Genomic DNA, 20,087 nt, shown 5'->3' on the forward strand with positions numbered 1-20,087 from the left:
TACAGGAAGAGGTGGTCGGAGCTTACAGCGAGTGATTTCCTTCACTTGCCGGCACTCCGGCTGCCTTCTCCTGCCTCTCCAGCTGCCCTCTCCTGCCTCCCCTGCCCGGTCATTCGCAGTCGGAAGATGCCACAAATGACCGGGACCGCGAACCGCCGACCGTGAATTAGCGGGGGAGCACTGTAAACATGGTTGGAGCAGATTGAGTTAGGTGCCCCTAGGCGCCTTCCTTAGGTGTGCTCGTATAGGTCAAGAAAACCTTGGCCAAAATAGAATGCGCTTAAGGATTTTAAAGACTAGTAGTGGCTAACATTACTTATGTTCCGCTAGGCATGATTCTATAAACAGCATCTAGCAGTTGACTGATAGCCATGTTTAGACACTGTTTATAGAATTATCCTTATTATTTTATTATTTATCTACCACTTATATCCTACGTGGTTTTACATTCAGGTACTTTATCATATTTCCCTATCTATTCCGGTGGGCTCAAACTCTATCTAGTGTACCTGGGGCAATGGGGGGGAGGGGAATTAAATGACTTGCCCAGGGTCACAAGGAGAAGCGAAGGATTTGAACCCACAACCTCAGGGTGTTGAGGCTGTAACTCTAACCACTGCACCACACGCTCCCCACTGAATCAGGCCATAATTGTGTTTGTTAGTTAAATAATAATAGCACTTACATGCACGATATACATGCACGGTTAGTGTAGACAATTAAGTGCATAAGTGCTAGGCACTGTTCTATAACCTATGCACCAAAATCACTGAGCTCTGGCAACTCAGTGGACAACACAAGATTGGGGGTAATTTTCTTTTGCTGGGCTATACTCAGCACAAATCACATGCAAATCTGTCGACATGATTAATATCTTAGGTGTAACTATAGTCAACCGACTCAGCTTTTGTTAACAAATTGGTTCTGTGGTATGAAGCTGCTTTTACAGACTTAGAATGATTAGATCTCTGGCAAAAATCCTGGAACCATCATCAATTAATATTTTAATTCATTCACTTATCATCTCGAAAATAGATTACTGTAACTCCTTATATAAGGGAATCTGTCAGAAAGATATTAGGCCCTTACAGTTAATACAAAATACTGCCATCAAAGAGATTACAAACTCTGGAAAATACGAACACGTTACCCCTCTTTTAAAAAAAGCCCATTGGCTTCCAGTCCAATACAGGATAACTTATAAGATTGCCCTTTTAATTTTCAAAACCCTCAAAACTAAAGAATCAGCATTCCTAATTAAAAATCTTATACCTTATTAATCTAATAGATCCTTAAGGTCCTCTGGACAGCATCTACTCTGGGTTCCTTCTTTAAAAATCATAAATACCCGTAGAATAACAATTTCTGCACCCACACTCTGGAAAGCATTACCCACTTATCTTCGGGCAGAGCAGAATTTAGATAAATTTAAAGGCGCTTTAAAAAGCTTCTTATTCATTGATGCTTTCGGCTAACTTTGCTACTATTCTTTTCTTATTGAACCCCTTAGTCCAGGGGTGTCAAAGTCCCTCCCCGAGGGCCACAATCCAGTCGGGTTTTCAGGATTTCCCCAATGAATATGCATGAGATCTATTTGCATGCACTGCTTTCATTGTATTCTGATAGATCTCATGAAAACCCGACTGGATTGCGGCCCTCGGGGAGGGACTTTGATACCCCTGCGTTAGTCCTTTCGTTTTTTCCCATATATGTTTCTTTTCTATATTTATTGTAGTTCTCCCCCCTATCCTTTTGTTCTTATTACATTTATTTTGTGTCTTGTTCGTCTGAGTATATTTCGTCTGTTTAATACTGTTGTTTTTAATTCTGTTTTTATCTCTTTTCTTATCCCTATTTTATTGCTGGGCATCCGTTCATTGGATAAGTCTTTCTTATCTGCACCCTTCTTCTCTACAGCCAACTCCAGATTCCGTCCCTTCTACTGCCTGACTCGATATGTCAGACTCTGTTTCTTTCAGTATTCAAATCCAGACACAAAGCCCACTTCTTTGAAGATGCTTTCAAGTCCAAACTCCAACCCACCTTCTAAACACCAATATTATTCCTTCTGTAATTCCCCCACCTGAACAGTTTATTGATGCCCCTTCTTATCCAGTTTGTCTTGACTAGATTGTAAGCTCTTTTGAGCAGGGACTGTTTGTTCTGTGTTTTGATGTACAGCGCTGCGTATGTCTATCAGTGCTATCGAAACAATTTGTAGTAACATACAAGAATTAGGTTTCAGAAATGCAGTGATTGATCTCTGCAACTTTAAATAAGCAACACAATGTCTTTTTTTAACATATTTTTATTAACAGAGAAAAAGTCACAACCATACAGAGTACAAACTCAACATCAAAAATGATCAAATACAAGTGATAGTCAATAAGAATGGCAAGCCCATCAACCGAACCCAGCCCAGATGACGAAGGTACAGGAGAGCAAAAAGGAACAAAGCTCGGAACGGCTAGGGGTCTCAATAGGGCAAAAAGGTGCAATATAACAGTACTGATTTGAATGTAGTCTCCTCAAATTAAATCAATGCAAGAATAACATGAACACTGGAGTTATACCAGCTGCCGTTAAATTTGGCACATTAAAGAACAGTGAGTCACAGGGGAATAGACAAAATTTCTGCTCGTAACAATATCGCTCTTGCATGAAACCCTGCCAGACTTCGTAAGCTGTAAAACTATTCGTAGTAGAAACTGCCTTCAAATGATCTACTGTAAGGACAGGCGGGCATTTCCACATGGAGTCCTCAGCGCGGGCCTCCTTCACTGCCAATAAAATGGACAATTGCGGTCAGCAAGTTCCCATAGCCTCTTCCCCCTGCCTTAAATGTAATTGTACATTGGCATTTTCATCAGTACTGGAGCCACTGAACCTAACAGCAGGAAGGTTATACTTGGCCCAGTGTGTAATCATAAACAAAGTAGTCAGGTTTCTGGAAAAGTCTGACTGTGCATACCCATCTGTCTTCAGCCAGGGTGTCAGCAAAAGGCGAGTGCGATGAGTCCCGATCTGTAGTACAAAGGCACAATTTTAGGAATGCTTTTTATTCTTTCCAACTCAAAGAAATTGCAAATGTCTATCTGAATAACTCTTTGAAAACTTCAAGGAATAGGACTAAATCTGACATGAGAGAAAAATCTGAGTAGACCAGATGCTCCAAAGAAATTAACCCCCTCCTTTTACAAAACCGTGAAAGCGGTTTTTAGCACAGGCCAGCACACTGAATGCTCTGCGCTGCTCCCGACGCTCATAGAGCACCTATGAGCGTCGGGAGCAGCGCAGAGTATTCAGCGTGTCAGCCTGTGCTAAAAACCACTTTTGTGGTTTTGTAAAAAGGGGGAGGTGGGGTAAGTTCCCATGCAATCTGTGGAATATGCTGCTGTACCGGGCCATGGTGCGCCCCCACCTGGAGTACTGCGTCCAACACTGGTCGCCATACATGAAAAAGGACAAAGTACTACCCGAACGGGTCCATAGAAGAGCAACAAAAATGTTTAAGGGGCTGGAAGAGTTGCTGTACAGTGAGAGATTGGAGAAACTGGGCCTCTTCTCCCTTGAAAAGAGGAGACTGAGAGGGGACATGATCAAAACATTCAAGATAATGAAGGGAATAGACTTAGTAGATAAAGACAGGTTGTTCACCCTCTCCAAGGTAGAGAGAACGAGAGGGCACTCTCTAAAGTTAAAAGGGGATAGATTCCGTACAAACGTAAGGATGTTCTTCTTCACCCAGAGAGTGGTAGAAAGCTGGAACGTTCTTCCGGAGGCTGTTATAGGGGAAAACACCCTCCAGGGATTCAAGACAAAGTTAGACAAGTTCCTGCTGAACCGAAACGTACACAGGTAAGACTAGACTCAGTCAGGGCACTGGTCTTTGACCTAAGGGGCTGCCGCGTGAGCGGACTGCTGGGCACGATGGATCACTGGTCTGACCCAGCAGTGGCAAATCTTATGTTCTTATGTTCCAGCAGCTGTTGCATAGAAACACTGATACACTGAAACATCAGTGTTAGGGAATTGATCATTTCAAACTGCCCCTACCCTCTCCTCCTTTCCAAGTACAAATACATACAGAGCTAACATAGACTTCTACACACATATACAGAAACACAGCTATAGAAACTAAACCGCGTGAGACAATCGCGTCTGGACAATGCCGGGCAGACAATCGTGTACAAGATGTCAGCGCACTGGATTGAAATACTATTTTAAAGCACTCCGAGGGTGTGTGTGGGGGGGAACCACTCCACTTTACTCAGAACTGTTGGCGCTTCTGTTGGGGAGGGGGAACTCCCCATTGTAGAAGAAATAGCCTTTATCCCTCTTTTTTTAGTGGAAAAATTACAGTTTCCTCTGTAATGGGAGGTTGCCCACCCTCCTCCGATGTCCTTACCTCTTCCAGAGCAGAGGCATCAGAAGTAATCATCGCGGGACCTTGCTCTTTTGGATGGAGAGAGAAAGGAGCATAGCAGGGTGGTGGAAGGAGAAAAAGAGGGTCAGGGTGATATGGAAGTGTGGTGAAGGATGAGAAAAGGGTCAGGGTAGTATGCAAGGGTTTGGAGGGTGAGAAAAAGGGGATCAGGATGGTATGGAAGCGTGGTGGAGGGAGAGAAAGGGGGCAGATATAGATGGAATTGGTGTGCAGGGAAAGGGGAAAGAGATATAAGGGGGAAGGATACTGCATGGAAATGGGTTGGAGGGAAAGAAAGGGGGCAGATGCTGATGGAAGTAGGGGGAAAGGAGAGGAGAGAGTGAAATGCCAGACCATGGGGGTGTGGGAGAGGGATGGAGAGGAGAGAGATGCCAGACCATTGGAAGAGGGAAGGGAAGAAGATGGATGCTAGACCAATGGGAGTGAAGGGAGAGATGGAAGGGGAGACATAAAGTTTCTGGAAGGGGAATAGAAGGAGAGAAGATGCCATATAGAAGGGGCAGAGAGAGGATAGACAGTGGATGAAAGGAACAGAGTAACAAGAAGATAAGGAAAGCAGAAACCAGAAAAGACAAGGTAGAAAAAAATTCTATTTATTTATTTTTTTTTTTGTTTTAGGGGAGATGCATCGATGTTTCTGTGGTGTTGCATTGTATACAGAGTCCAGCTTCTTGGTGCTTCAGTTTAACCTTTGTCTACGTATTTTTATTCTATTTCCCCATTTACAAAACTGTAGAGCGTTTTTTAGCGTTGGTATCTGAGCTGTTACCAGCGTGGCTAAAAAGCACACTACAGTTTTGTAAAAGGGGAGGGGTTACATACTATGCAAAGGTGTTTTCTGTGTTCTGTGTGTTCGAAAAGACATGGTTTTCTGTTAGGATTGACTGTGTAGGATTGATCTGTACTAGTCTGGCTTGTTTAGTTTTACAGTGGGTGTATTGATGTACTGCTCACTGCAGTATGTAAGATGCTGCCTTTTCCTAGGTACACTCGTGTGACGTGGATTGGAACTAAAAATCATGTTTTTCATACAGATGGGGTGTGTGTCAAAAAATGATGGGCCCTGGGTGTCACATATGCTAGGTAATAATAATAACTTTATTCTTCTATACCGTCATAGTCATGAGACTTCTAGGCGGTTTACATTGAAGAGAGCTGGACAGTCAGCGAGTTATAATATGCAGAGATAAGAGAAATACAGCATGCAGAATCTTTAAAAAGGTAGCAAAATACAATATACAGATAGTTTAACAGATGTTAGAAATTTCAGACTTATACGCAGGAGTGGACATGTTTGAAATATTAGAAATGGATTTGGAGTGTTGTGTAGATATTTTTAGGTGACATTTCTGTCGAATAAGGCAGTTTTTATAGCTTTTCTAAAGGCGACATAGGTCAGTCTTGCTCCATTAATGTAGTTGTCTAACCAGTGTTGTTGTTTGTTTGCCAGCAGCAGAGTTTTGCACAGACTGCAAGGGGGAGAGGCGGCACTGCGGGAGACCGGTTAGAAATAGAAACATAGAAAGATGACGGCAGATAAGGGCTACAGCCCATCAAGTCTGCCCATACCATTGACCCCCTTTTAAGTCTACTGACCCCCTTAACTCTACTGACTTGCTCTATTAAGTCTATATCCTAGCGACCCTATTCATTGGTATGAAGTAGATTGCAGTAATCTAAACGTGAGGTTATGACAGTGTGGACAAGGGTCCGAGTAGTGTGCTCGGAGAGGAAGGGGTGAATTTTGGTGATATTGTAGAGATAGATGCGACAGACCTTAGGATGTTCATAGAAAATGAGAGGTTGAAATCGAAGACGACTCCAAGGTTGCGAGCAGAGGAGACTGGAATGATGACAGTATTATTTACTGAGAAAGGAGAAGGAGGAGCAGAGGATTTAGGAGGAAAGAGGAGCAGCTCAATCTTGGACATTATACATTATAGGCATCTAAGTCCTTCAGAGAATCATGCCTAGCGGTGCTAAGTCTTTCTCCACCCTTAAACACGCCTACTTTGGTGTTAGGCACTGCTAGGTACCAAGCGATAAGCACCTATCTTTTGTAGAATGGTGCCTAAGAAGATAGGTGCCTATTTCCTACGTAAATTTTATTTTTTTTTCAATTACGAGCTTGTTAAAGCTCATTATTAAAGCCAATTTACTAATTAAGTTAAGCCTAACTTATAGAATTTCCCCCACACTGTCATGCAGTGATCATAGCTTTACCCACCTATGGGGAGGGGAGGAATCTCAAAATTTATTTTTATGTAGATAAACATGTTTACTTGTATGAGTATCTTGCCTGGTGCCCCGATATATATGTACTGTTGTAGTTAACACGGTGGATAGACCTGAATAATAGTTCTTAGCATGAGAGTCTTGTAAAATAGCTTGTGTTAATTGTTTTTCAGGTAAGATGGGTATTAATTCGGTGTAACCGCATTGCGTGTGTGTGTGTCACTGTGTATTGGCCACGTAAATCTTAGCCGCTATGAAAGTTTACTTTGCGGTGGATTGGTGATGCTGAGGCTCTGAAGATAAGATTTAAAGCTGGGTAAAAATACCTATTGGTATGTACTTGGAGACATTTAGTTGAAATTACAGATCATTGTGAGTCTCTGAGTTTAGTATTTTGACTCTCATGCTAAGAACCATTATTCAGGTCTATCCGCAGTGTTAATTACAACTGTACATATATTTCGGGGCACCAGTCAAGATACTCATACAAGTAAACACGTTTATCTACATAAAAATAATGGCCCATCTAGTCTGCGCATCTGCAGTAACCATTATCTCTTTCTCTCTCTGACAGATCCCATGTGCCTATCCCAGGTCCTCTTGAATTTAGACACAGTCTCTGTTTCCATCACCTCTTCCAGGAGACTGTTCCATGCATCTACCACCCTTTCTTTAAAAAGTATTTCCTTAGATTACTCCGGAGCCTATCATCTCTTAACTTCATCCTGTGCCCTCTCATTCCAGAGCTTCCTTTCAAATTAAAGACTCGACTCGTGCACATTTATATTATGTAGGTATTTAAATGACTATCATATCTCCCCTCTCCCGCCTTTCCTCCAAAGTACACAGATTGAGAACTTTAAGTCTGCCCCCATACACCTTATGATGAAGACCACATACCATTTTAGTAGCCTTCCTCTGGACTGACTCCATCCTTTTTATATCTTTTTCAAGGTACGGCCTCCAGAATTGTACACAATATTCTAAATGAGGTCTCACCAAAGTCTTATACAGGGCCATCAATACCTCCTTTTTCCTACTGGCCATACTTCTCCCTAGGCAACCTAGCATTCTTCTAGCTTTCGCCGTCACCTATACAATCTCTTTGGCCACCTTAAGATCATCACATACAATCACACCCAAGTCCCGCTCTTCTGTCGTGCACATAAGTTCTTCACCCCATAAACTGTACCGTTCCCTCTGGATTTTGTAGCCCAAATGCATGACCATCTTGATTGGAACTCTGTATTGGACCACCACATCATATCAATGTCTAAAATCATAATGATCTGTTAAATTTCAAGGTTGGGTAACATTTGTTTGAAACAAGAAGTTAATACGGCAGTGATAACCTGTCATTTTCATAGTGCTACCGATTGTGCATAGTGATAAGTATTAACATACAGGTGCCTACATCAGCGAGCTTACATTCCAAGGAGTCAATATTCAACCAATGGTAGTGAGCAATTTGTTTTAACATTGACTGCCATCAACTATAATACAAAGAGGACAGGATAAAAGATATATAGTACCGGGATAGATACAGGAAAACCAAAAATCTAAAAAGTATACCCCAGCCCTCTCTTTACTAAGCGATGGTAGAGGTTTCTACCATGGCCCGGAGTACTAAATGATCCGATGCTCAGAGAATTCACAGGAAGGCCACTCCTTGCCTCCTCCTTCTCTGCCATCAGAACATTCACAGGCACTTATCTGGTTAGCAACTACTGCTAACCAGATAAGTGTCGGCCAGTGGAATGTTCACAAGCGCTAACCGGATAGTGCCACTGATCATCCTGACACAATCTGGATAGTGTAGGGGTAGTCAGGATTTGGGTGGAGTCAGAGGTTCTTGTTAGTGGTTATTCAGTCTACTAATGGGATAACTAGCTAAAGACAAACAGAGTCCTAACTTTATCCAGTCATTAATTGGATAGTGCTAAGGGACTGAATTGGGTATCCAGTATCACCGCTGAATTTCCAGATCATATTTAACCGCGGCAACCAGCATTTAAAAAAATATTCTAACCACTTTGGTTGACTGAGGTGAAGAGAACTCTCTACAGGAGTCTGTTACAATCCCTCTCCTCTATGCAGTGGCGTACCTAGGGTATGTGGCACCCGGGGCCCATCATTTTTTGACACCCCCCCCCCCCCCCCCTCATGGAAATTTTTATTTTTTTTTTGCAATAACCATGAAATGGAATAAATGGTCAGAATAGAAACAGGCAGTGAAAATTTTCTTTTATTGAACCTCATTTATGTAACCATTATTCCAAACATAACATAACATAAATTATGTCGGAATTGTCATGACATCAGAAGTACATATGGAGTAGTTGCAGGTGATGCTTGGGACAGTTCTGATTATGTTAGTTTGGTTTTATGTGTTTTTTGAATAGAAGGGTTTTTATTTCTTTTTTTAAGGTTTTGTAGTTTGTGGTCGAGGTCAATAGGTTGTAGAGTTGGGGGTCAAGTGTTGCAGCTCGAATGGCTAGGAGGTTGTCGAACAGTTTTTTTCTTTTGACGTTTTTGGTTGGAGGGTGTGTGAATGGTGCGTGAGTTCTCCTATGTCTGTTTGAAGTGGATTGAATTATTTAGCTGAAGAAATTAGTTACCCCCCCATTCCACACACATTAATTCTCTTCCATTTTTGTTCCCATTATAAAAAAACACTGATAAGTTCCCAGGAAAAAAATACATTAAAATAAGAAGTGAAAACAAAGGCCCCTACAGATGAGAACATAACATAAGAATAGCCTAACTGGGTCACACCAATGGTCCATCATGCCCAGTAGCCCATTCTCATGGTAGCCAATAGTGCTGCCCGATTCAGAGAAAAATATTTCATTCGATTCGATTCACCCTGTTGAATCGATTTTTCGATTAGATTCACTGTTAATGACACCGCTTTTTAAGTTTAAACAAAGTATAACAATAAATTTCACAACAACAATAAATTTCACAAAGTACTTAAAAAAAAAAAAATCACATTTTTCCATTAAAGCAGTTCTGGAGACATTTGCTTGAACAGTCTTTTTTCCCAGTCCATAAGCAAGCAATATGAAAAAGATTTCCTTAATTATCTACTCAAACATTTTTGCTATTTACTTTCATTGTACCTAGACTATTATTCAGTAGAAAAAATTTAGTTTGTTCAATCAAGCAGAACATTCACTCATAGAAGTCCAATGTCCACACAGGATTTGATTGAACAAACCATATTTTTTCTACTGAATAATAGTTTAGGTATACTGAATAGCAAAAATGTTAAAGCCACACAGAAAAGCAGTAAAAGTCAATAGGTTCTCCAAGTGGGAACAACCTGATGTCTCAGCACTTGAGGAAAAGACCACGTAATAATGTTTATAAGATAAATCATATAAATGATTATACTGAAGCAGGGTGTCCTCAGCGTGAGAGGTAAGCGAGAGGAGAGAATTCTCCAGTGCTTTACACAATAAGGCTCCTCTGCCTGCAGTGCACACCATCATAGGACACCTCAGGTGTGCTCAAATTAATCAATGTGATAAATTAAACAGTGATAAACAATTGGTCAATCACAAGAGTGCAAGATCAAACAGGTTGTTCCCACTCAGAGAACCTATTGACTTTACTGCTTTTCTGTGTGAGTAGATAATTAAGCAAATTTCTGATAGCCTACAGAACTGATTCTCACCTTCCATCCCCAGCCCCCAAGACTTACCAGACCCCCCCTGCCGATGCATTTACTTACTGCCTGAACTGGATATTAAATCGTGGGGAAGAGAGGAGAAATGCGGGGAAAGAGCCAGCCAAAACTAGTATTTGTTGCTGCTGAGTGCACCAATCCAGGGCAAGCAGACGCTTCCCCCATGTCTTAATAACAGACAATGGACTTTTCCTCCAGGAATTTGTCCAAACCTTTCTTAAAACCAGCTACGCTATCTACTTTTAACATAACTTCTGGCCACTTCATTTTTAAGCTTAGATCTTTCCTTCCAAACAGAGACCTTGCTAGATGTCAAATACAGCACAAGGTAACTTCACATGGACTTAACTGTGCAGGAAATGAATCTCCTCATACACCCACCATATAGTGCAAAAATGTGCAAAGGTCTGTTTTTTTCTTTCGATCACTACATAGCCTAATGCCACACAAGCAGCGCTGTTACAAACATATTCTGAAGGTCAATGCTAAGGTTGACAAAGTTTCCTTCCTTGGACCAGAAGGAGATACTGACAAACCACTGGAAGAGATTCTAAAACAACTACCCAGAAATAACACCCAAAGACCCACTCAGTGTGTGAACCAGTTGAGTGGAGTGGACTAACTGGGGGTGGAAATGGGCCCAGAGTTTGCTCAGCAGAATTTCCCAGACTACCTCTTCCTCTCAACACACTGACATGCTACCACCACCACCAACACTAGGAACACCTCACCGAGTATGCCAGCAATGCTTATAAACTTTATAAAACACATTATTATATTTTCTTATAAAGCATATATTTTAACTGAACTCAGCCTTGCCATTCACAAAAATAGAAAAGTTCCCATTTCAAGCTGTCTCATGTACACTTTTCAAATCTAACATATTGTAATCACAAAACAGAAAATAAAATTATTTTTTCTACCTTTTGTTCTCTGATCAATATTCAAATCTTGTTGGTCCCAGGCTCTTGTTGTCTTGCTTGCCAGGGTCTCCTTTCTCCGTGCTAACCATCCGTCTGCCATCTCTGTTCTCCCCTTCCGTTTCCCTTCCCTCTCCCGGAGATCTGGCATCTTTCCTTTTTTTTGTCTCCATCCACAGATTCATCTTTTCTCAACTCCCCACCACCCCAGGATCCACCATCTCTCCCTTTCTGTTCCCAACTATCCTCCTATCCAGTATCTCTATCCCCCCTCCACACCATCCCCTGTTTCCAAGTTCTCTCCCTTTCTGTTCCTTCCCTCCCTAAATCCCATTATGCACCATCTCTCTCCCACTTCTCTGTTTTTAGACCCATTATTTCTAACCCCCAAAGTCTGGCATATGCACGTATCTTTGAACCCCCCCTTCCCTCTCTCCCTCTGTGTACTTTTACACCAGGACCCCCCTCCCCCGAAGGTCTGTCCCCCCTCAGAAGGGCTACACCCCACCCCTGAAGACCTGCACCCCCCGAAGGACTTTACCTCCCACCCGAAGGTCTGTCCCCCTCTGAACGCCTAAACCCCACCCCTGAAGGCCTGCACCCTCCCCAAAGGATTGTACCCCCCACCCGAAGGTCTGTCCCCCCCTGAAGGCCTGCACCCATCCCGAAGGCCTGCACCCACCCCGAATGCCTGCACCCACCCCGAAGGCCTGCACCCACCCCGAAGGCCTGCACCCCCGAAGGCCTGTCCCCCCCCCTTGAAGGCCTGACCCCCCCTTGAAGGCCTGCCTGCTTGTCCCCCCTTGAAGGCCTATCCCCCCTTAAAGGTCTGCCTGTCCCACCCCCTTGTAGGCCTGTCCCCCCTTAAAGGTCTGCCTGTCCCACCCCCTTGTAGGCCTGTCCCCCCCTTGAAGGCCTGACCCCCCCTTGAAGGCCTGCCTGCTTGTCCCCCCTTGAAGGCCTGTCCCCCCCTTGAAGGTTGGCACCCCCCCAAAGGCCTGCACCCCCTTGAAGGCCTGTCCCACCCCCTTGTAGGCCTGTCCCCCCCTTGAAGGCCTGCCTGCTTGTCCCCCCTTGAAGGCCTGTCCCCCCCCTTGAAGGCCTGCACCCCCCCTTGAAGGTTGGCACCCCCCCAAAGGCCTGCACCCCCTTGAAGGCCTGTCCTACCCCCTTGTAGGCCTGTCCCCCCCTTGAAGGCCTGCCTGCCTGTCCCCCCCTTGAAGGCCTGCACCCCCTTGAAGGTCTGCACCCCCCCCGAAGGCCTGCACCCCCCCCGAAGGCCTGTCCCCCCACTTGAAGGCCTGCCTGCCTGTCCCCCCCTTGAAGGCCTGCACCCCCTTGAAGGTCGGCACCCCCCCTGAAGGCATGCACCCCCCTGAAGGCCTGTCCCCCCTTGAAGGCCTGTCCCCCCCCCTTGTAGGCCTGCACCCCCTTGTAGGCCTGTCCCCCCCCCTTGTAGGCCTGTCCCCCCCCCTTGTAGGCCTGTCCCCCCCTTGAAGGCCTGCCTGCCTGTCCCCCCCCTTGAAGGCCTGCACCCCCTTGAAGGTCTGCACCCCCCCCGAAGACCTGCACCCTCCCTTGAAGGCCTGCCTGCCTGCCTGTCACCCCCCCTCCCCCTTGAAAGTCTGCCTGCCCGCCCGCCCGCCCCACCCTGAAGGCCTGATGCCCCGACCCACCCCGAAGGACCATTCGCCCCCCTGGCCTCCCCGCACTACCTATGAAGCAGCCGCAGCAGGATCGCGACGTCAGCTATCTTTGCGCTGCTTAGGAGCTGCTTCCTGCGCCGGGCTACCTTAAGCTACTGCCCCCCCCCCCACGCCCGAAGGACCGCTCGCCCCACTGACCTTCCAGCACACCTATGAAGCAGCCCGCAGCAGGATCGCGACGTCAGCAATCCCTCAGCTGCTTGGGCGCTGCTTCCTGCGCCGCGGTCCCGCCCCCTCCTCTGACGTCAGAGGAGGGACGGGACCGCGGCGCAGGAAGCAGCGCCCAAGCAGCTGAGGGATTGCTGACGTCGCGATCCTGCTGCGGGCTGCTTCATAGGTGTGCTGGAAGGTCAGTGGGGCGAGCGGTCCTTCGGGCGTGGGGGGGGGACTGAGCGGCAAGGCCGGGAACACCCCCTCAGGGCTGGTACCCGGGGCGGCCCGCCCCCCCCCCCCCCCCCCCCCGCCCCCCCCTAGGTACGCCACTGCCTCTATGTACAAGAAATTTGTCTTTTTGTTAAGACATCTCTTACCTAGGATTGAGGAATGGATGTCACAGAAGTTCCTTTCCCATTCCAGCAAGAGGTGGAACCTAGAGCTGATGTAGATAAAACCTTCTGCCCAATGTGCGGTGGCGACGGCCAAAAAAGCAAACAAGATGCTAGGATTTATTTTTTAAAAAGGGATGGTTAACAAGACTAAGAATGTTATAATGCCTCTGTATTGCTCCGTGGTGTGACCTCATCTTGAGTATTGGTTCAAAGATATGGGGATAAGCCACTGCTTGCCCTGGATCAGTAAAATCCTTATATGAATGCTGAGAAATATACAGGGTCATGTCCAGTGGGAAAAGTCATTTTAGGGGAAAAAAAAAACAAAAGCATTTAAAACATAAAAATATAAAGAGCAGCATCACTCAAAATTTTAAACATGTAAGTACTGTCATGTAATGTGCTAATTCTATAACCTATATATGCATCAGTATTTGCACATATAAATGCTGGATTTTTCAAAACAAAAGAGCCAAGAAGGAGCGGATGAAAACACAGGTGGAAATCTCAGGCCCAGAGAAGGAGCTAGCTGACTCTTATTCCAGTCTTGGAGCAGCTGTAAATGCCAATGTCTATATTTTTTTAAAGTATGCATATGTCACTGTTGCAAAATGAGAAATATTTTGGCAGCCTGTCTTAGCCATACCCACAACACGCCCTCTTCAAAACTGGTTGTGCTGTGGTTGCAACCAGTTGTTAATTGCACCGCCTTTGTTAACATCCATTCTGATATCTTCAACTCTTGAGCTAAAAAGATGCTAATTCGGTTGCTGTTGGAACATTCATTGATTTTGTTGTTAATTCAACTGGCGATGCCAGAAAATGAGTTATTTGAAACCATTTTTTCCTCCATAAAATTCTTTCCAGAATCCTACATTCCCGTTCAAAGATTAACAGCTCCCCAGAATACCAAGGAGTACCTCTCCTATCACAGAGCTTTATCTCTCTCTTAGGGGCTTAGGTATAAGCAGGATATGGTGGGGGGGGGGTGTTAATATAAATAAATATTTCATCTAACATTTCCTCAACATTTTCATTCCATTTATTAATAGTTAATGTTCCATCTTGATCCCTAATTAATCCATCCATTTTTTGCCAAAATAAAATACTGTACTATCAATTTTGCCTCTTATTTCTTTAACAACTCTGTTATCTTTCTTATATCTTAGTTGGCTAGTTTACTTCCAACCTAATTCCCTGTTCCTTATAAATTGGAAATTGTAACCTAGGCCTCCTTATGCTTCCATCTCTACCTCTTACCCTTATTTTTTTTATTCAGATTGTAAACTGCTTAGATGTTTTTAATGATTTGTAGTATACCAAATAACATGAAATTTGAAATAAACACCCTGAAAATTGAAGAAGGTTTGAATGAGAGGATTTTGTATTGATAATGGTTGTTCTGCAGGGTAAAACAAAAGTATTATATGCATTTGCCTCCCAACATAAGCCAATCCCCTTTGGTCAAGTAGAGGAGGATCATGGGAAGGGTGTTTATTTTTCTGAAAGGAAAAAAGGTTGAGGCTCTCCCTTTCCCTGAGAAGGCCTAGCCAATGAAGCAGGCTTTTGGTGCCTCAAGCCAGTGCTTCACAAGAACAGGCCCAAGGAATAAAACCTCAGAGGATGCTTACTCACTTCCAAAATGGCTTCACTTCTCTTACTGGGAATCTTTGTTTACTAAGATGCTTTTGGAACTGCCTCAGATGTCTCACAATGGTTTATTCTTTAGGTGTCACTGTCTAAACTGTATCATTTCACATAATCTGCATTATTCACCCTTTTTTTAAATTACTCGTACATCTTTATCTTCTCTATTACAAAATTAGCCATGATCCAAGATGATGTTCCAGATTCACTGTCAGGTCCTTCCTTATCACAGAAGTCTTTCTGAAATAATTATTTCTCCAGAAAGCTACTACTACTACTAAAAAATACCTGAAAAGAGGTCCTACTAGTTCCCAGCTGTCTTGAACCGTTGCCTGAATGGATCCTTTATTGCAGAAAGAAAATAACTCCAGCACACATTTCAGCAGTATGATAAGAAGTTGCAGAAATCATAATTGTATTTTGATTTGAAAGATTTAGGGGGAAGTGATCAATGTGGGCTGCTGTTAAAAGGGGTTATTTTGCTCTTAAGCCCAGTCATTAGTACCTGAGCCTCATTACATAAAATGAGACCTGCGCTAAAATAGATTTAGTTAGTGGTAAAATAACCTGTCTTAACAGTAGTCCAGGGCTTAACAAATCCCAGATGGCAGATTCCCATGGTGCCTAGAAATTGCATCTTGGCACCTGGGATTTAATTTTTTTTTTCTTATTGCAGTGCTGCCTGAAATTGCTTCTCTCTGTCCTGCATGGCAATCGGGCTCTGCAAATACTCAAGCCGCACAGTGCAAGGGTTTGGGAAGTCTTGCAGATCTTGAAACGGCAAGACTTCCCCAACTTCCTGCACCAGGTGGCTCAAGTATATGCAGAGCCCGATTGTTGGGCAGGGCAGAAAGAAGCCGTTTCAGGCGGTGAGGGGCATGAGAGAGATTGGAGAAAGACAGGAGAGGGGCAAGAGAGAGACTGGGGGAGGCTGGAGAGGGGCACAAGCAAGACTGAGGAAGGCTGGAAAGGGGCACAAGTGAGACTGGGGAAAGGCTGGAGAGGGGCACAAGCAATACTGGGGAAGGCTGGAGAAGGGCACAAGTGAGACTGGGGAAAGGCTGGAGAGGGGCAAGAGAGACTGGGGAAGGCTAGGGAGAGGTAAGAGAGAGACTGGGGGAGGCTGGAGAGGGGCACAAGTGAGAATGAGGGAAGGCTGGAGAGGAGCATGACAGACAGACTATATGAAGGCTTTGTGTGTCAGGGGTATGAGTGAGACAGGCTAAGTGAAGGATATGGGGGTATGAGAAAGACAAGCAGGCAGACAGAAAGGTGTGAGTGGGGTAGGAGAAAAAGAGAGAGATGCAGACTGGGTGAAGGCTGTGGGATGGGGGCATGTGACTGAGACTGATGGGGATCCAGGCTATGATAGGTGAACTAAAGAGGCAGTTGCCTCTTTGCTTCACCTATCTAGAGGGTGCTGTCACATAGCCGAGAACATGCTTTGTGAAGGGAAATATTGATTTCTGCAATTGATTAGCAGAGGCACCTTAAGGAACTGATTTATTAAAGGTTTTTTGCCTATAGACACAAAATAGGAAAAAAAAATCTTAGTAAGTCAATTTCTAAAACATGTACTGCTAATTTGGGAGGGGATTTCAACCCATCCTCAATCCAAACTTTACTGGGGACAATGTTGGAAGGATAAGGAGAAACAGGGAATGTGCTGACTCCTATGTTTTGAGCTGGCTCCTAGATTTAGTGAAAATTTGTCAAGGCTGTGATAGTCCACATTGAAAACTATGTCCCTTGATTTTCACGAGGGTCTACTACAATTCAGACAAGGCTGCACTTGGTATTAACATGGAGATTTATTCTTGTATTCCTGTTTTAGTTTCCGCAAAGGAAACCCATTCCAGGTCGAGTCGTTCACATCTGTAATTTACCTGAGGGCAACTGCACCGAGAATAATGTCATTAACCTAGGGATACCGTTTGGAAAAGTCACCAATTACATTTTTATGAAATCTACTAACCAGGTATGATATGTATTTTAAAAATTTGTGTGTATAAAACATAAAAGCTTTGTGGAAGGAATACAGTAACAGGAGGATACAAAATACTAATTACTGTGGAATCATTGCACCATTTATTATCTTCTGTGGTTTTGCATGCTCCCACTTCTATTTTTCAAATATTTAACAGGCATTTGTAGAAATGGCATATACTGAGGCAGCCCAGGCCATGGTACAATTCTACCAAGAGAAACCAGCCATGATAAACAACGAAAAAGTACTCATTCGGATGTCTAAACGATACAAAGAACTTCAGCTCAAGGTAAGCCAAATTTCTTTCTGTCCTAATACTATTTCTTTAAAAGAGTCGTTAATGCTTAACATTTTATACCAGTACTAGTCTTTAAGCCAGTTACATTAACGGGTGCTAGACTAGATGTCTGCCTGTCTGTCTTTCTTTCTGTCTCTCTGTCTGCTTAGCCACTGTGTCTGTCTGTCTGCCTTTCTTTCTGTATGTCTCTCTCCCTGGTCCCCTGCCTCTCTCTGGCCCCCCGAGCAAACCAAGATTGCTGCCTGCCCCCCAGCACACCCCTCCCCTCAAAGCAGCCTCTTTTCCCTCTCCCCCTCCACTTCCCTGTGCAGCAGTAGCAGCCAGACGCCTCGCAGCACCTCGGACACCCTCCTGCCGTTGCTCTCACCGACGCGTGTGCCGCAAGCCGACGCATGCGCTGCAAATGGATAACACGGCACGGAAGCACAAATCACGGCGGCAGAGATCATGCCGTTTCAACTGCGCATGCGCGGGTAAGGATTTTATTATAGAGGATGTCAATTTTATGAACGTTCATTACTAAGAAGCAAGGGAAATGTGGATTCAGAAATAATTTTTAAACATAGCACAGGAATGCCAGAAGATTCTCAGTATACTTCAGATATTTCAACAGCCCACAGAATTTCTTTTGGGAAACTGCTGGCACCTGTAAAAATAGAAGGATATTGAGTCTTCAGCCATTTTCGATGTAGATGACCTGAAAAGTTTTTCATATTGTAATTTCCTGGCTTTTAGTGACCTTTTGTGCAGTTTAGAGCAAAGCAAGCAGGAAATATCACGGTGTTCAGGACCTAGGCACTGGACTCACCAGTTATGTGGGTCATATCTGAAATAGTCCCCATTTGTGCGTCGCACATACCTATACAAGCTCTTGGCGACATTACAGAGGAAGGGGTTAGAAGAGGGTAGGGAGGACAATGGAGGGCAGGAAGATGCAGGAGGAGAAGAGGATACAAGTGATTAGGTGTCAAATAGAGGAGTTTTCAGTTTCATCCAGAATTTGGTGTGGTTAGGTTCCGTCCTGGTCATTTCAGTAAGGTCATTCCAAGTTTTTACGCCTAGAAAGGTGAGCATGGAGTGGAAAACACGCTTGTATTGCAGATTTTTTTGTGGAAGGGAGATTTAGAAGTATTCTGTTGAGGGTTCTGCAGGAAGTAGACCATGCCTTGGAAAAGACCTGGATGAGAAGAGCCGTGGAGTATATGGTGAATGATGCATGAAGTTTTGAAGGTTATTCGTGACGGGATGGGTAGCCGAGTGCACTGCTTAAAGCCGCTTGGAGCCTTGGAAATTGAAGAAAAACCCACTAACATTCAAAGGATTCAATGATCTGGGGAGGTTGAGTAGATTGCAGACCCAAAAGGTTTCGACGCTCCTGGCCTGAAGACAGGTTGAAGAGAGTTCAAAGGCTCGAAACAAAAGACTGTGAAAAATGAAAATTTTTTAAATCAAATAAAAAAAGAAGCGAAGGCACAAAAAATGTATACAAAAGCGCACATAAAAGATGTTGGAAATAGATGCACAAGTTTGACGCACTTAAAGAAATGGCTTCTCAGTACCGTGGAAAACTGAGAGCCGATAGTCACGTGAGCCGGCTTCGGGCAGAAAGGCACAAACACATGTGCAGTGCAGGTGGTCTTCAAGTTTTTAGAGTGACAGTGCACTCGTTGACTGTCCGTACCAGGGCTCCATGGATGACATCATCTCACGTGAGAAAATACTACCTACTTGTCCTCGGACAATATTTTTTTCACTCGGAGAATAGTTTAAGCTCTGGAACGCGTTGCCAGAAGATGGGGTAACAGTGGTTAACCTAGATGGGTTCCTGGAGGAAAAGTCTATAGTCTGCCATTGAGACAGCCACTGCTTGCTCTGGGATCAGTACCATGGAATGTTGCTACTACTGTATTTGGGTTTTTGCTAGGTACTTGTAACCTGGATTGGCCACTGTGAAAACAGAATACTGGGCTAGATGGACCATTGGTCCGACCCAGTATGGTTATTCTTATTGACTTGCAAGTGCATTCACTCTGCAGGTCCTCATATTTCCTTATACTCTTCCCCAGGGACTCCGTCATCAGGTAAGTCTCTCTTATCTGTACCCTTCTCCTTTACTGCCAACTCCAGACTCCGTCCCTTCTTTCTTGCCGCACCATATGCCTGGAACAGACTGCGAGTCAGTACGTCAAGCTCCATCTTTGGCAGCATTCAAATCTAAGCTAAAGGCCCACTTTTTCGAGGCAGTTTTCAATACCCAACTCCTACATACTTGTAAAGTACCTATGTGTGTTTCATCGTTCGGTCTGTGCGAAATTCCCTAACCCCAATTTGTCCTGTGTGTTTTCACTAGATTGTAAGCTCTATAGAGTAGGAATTGTCTCTTACATGTTTAATGTACAGCGCTGCTTATGTCTAGCAGTGCCATAGAAACGATAAGTAGTAATAGTACAAGGCAGCCAGTGGTGGAGGGGGGGCGTGATGCTTCAATATTGTTCTTTTAATCACTAGGGACAGGCAGGTCCTATGGAATTCTCCAGAACTTGCCTATTCCTAGTGATTGAAAACACAATATTGAAGCAGCACCCCCCACTGGCAGCACTGTGATTGG

The 20,087-nt window shown here is 44.2% G+C and overlaps 1 protein-coding gene across 7 annotated transcripts in view; it reads left to right on the forward strand.

The window, feature by feature from the left end:
- Window positions 1-20,087, forward strand: part of RBM20 (RNA binding motif protein 20) — a 225,321-nt gene that overhangs the window by 155,784 nt on the left and 49,450 nt on the right. For all 7 annotated transcript variants that reach the window (XM_033943604.1, XM_033943609.1, XM_033943605.1 and 4 more), the window contains 2 exons: window positions 17,029-17,172; window positions 17,339-17,470. In XM_033943604.1, coding sequence (XP_033799495.1) covers window positions 17,029-17,172; window positions 17,339-17,470 — 276 coding nt within the window. The remainder of the gene's footprint in view (window positions 1-17,028; window positions 17,173-17,338; window positions 17,471-20,087) is intronic.

The sequence above is a fragment of the Geotrypetes seraphini genome, chromosome 4 (assembly GCF_902459505.1).
Source record: "Geotrypetes seraphini chromosome 4, aGeoSer1.1, whole genome shotgun sequence".
Lineage (NCBI taxonomy): Eukaryota > Metazoa > Chordata > Amphibia > Gymnophiona > Dermophiidae > Geotrypetes > Geotrypetes seraphini.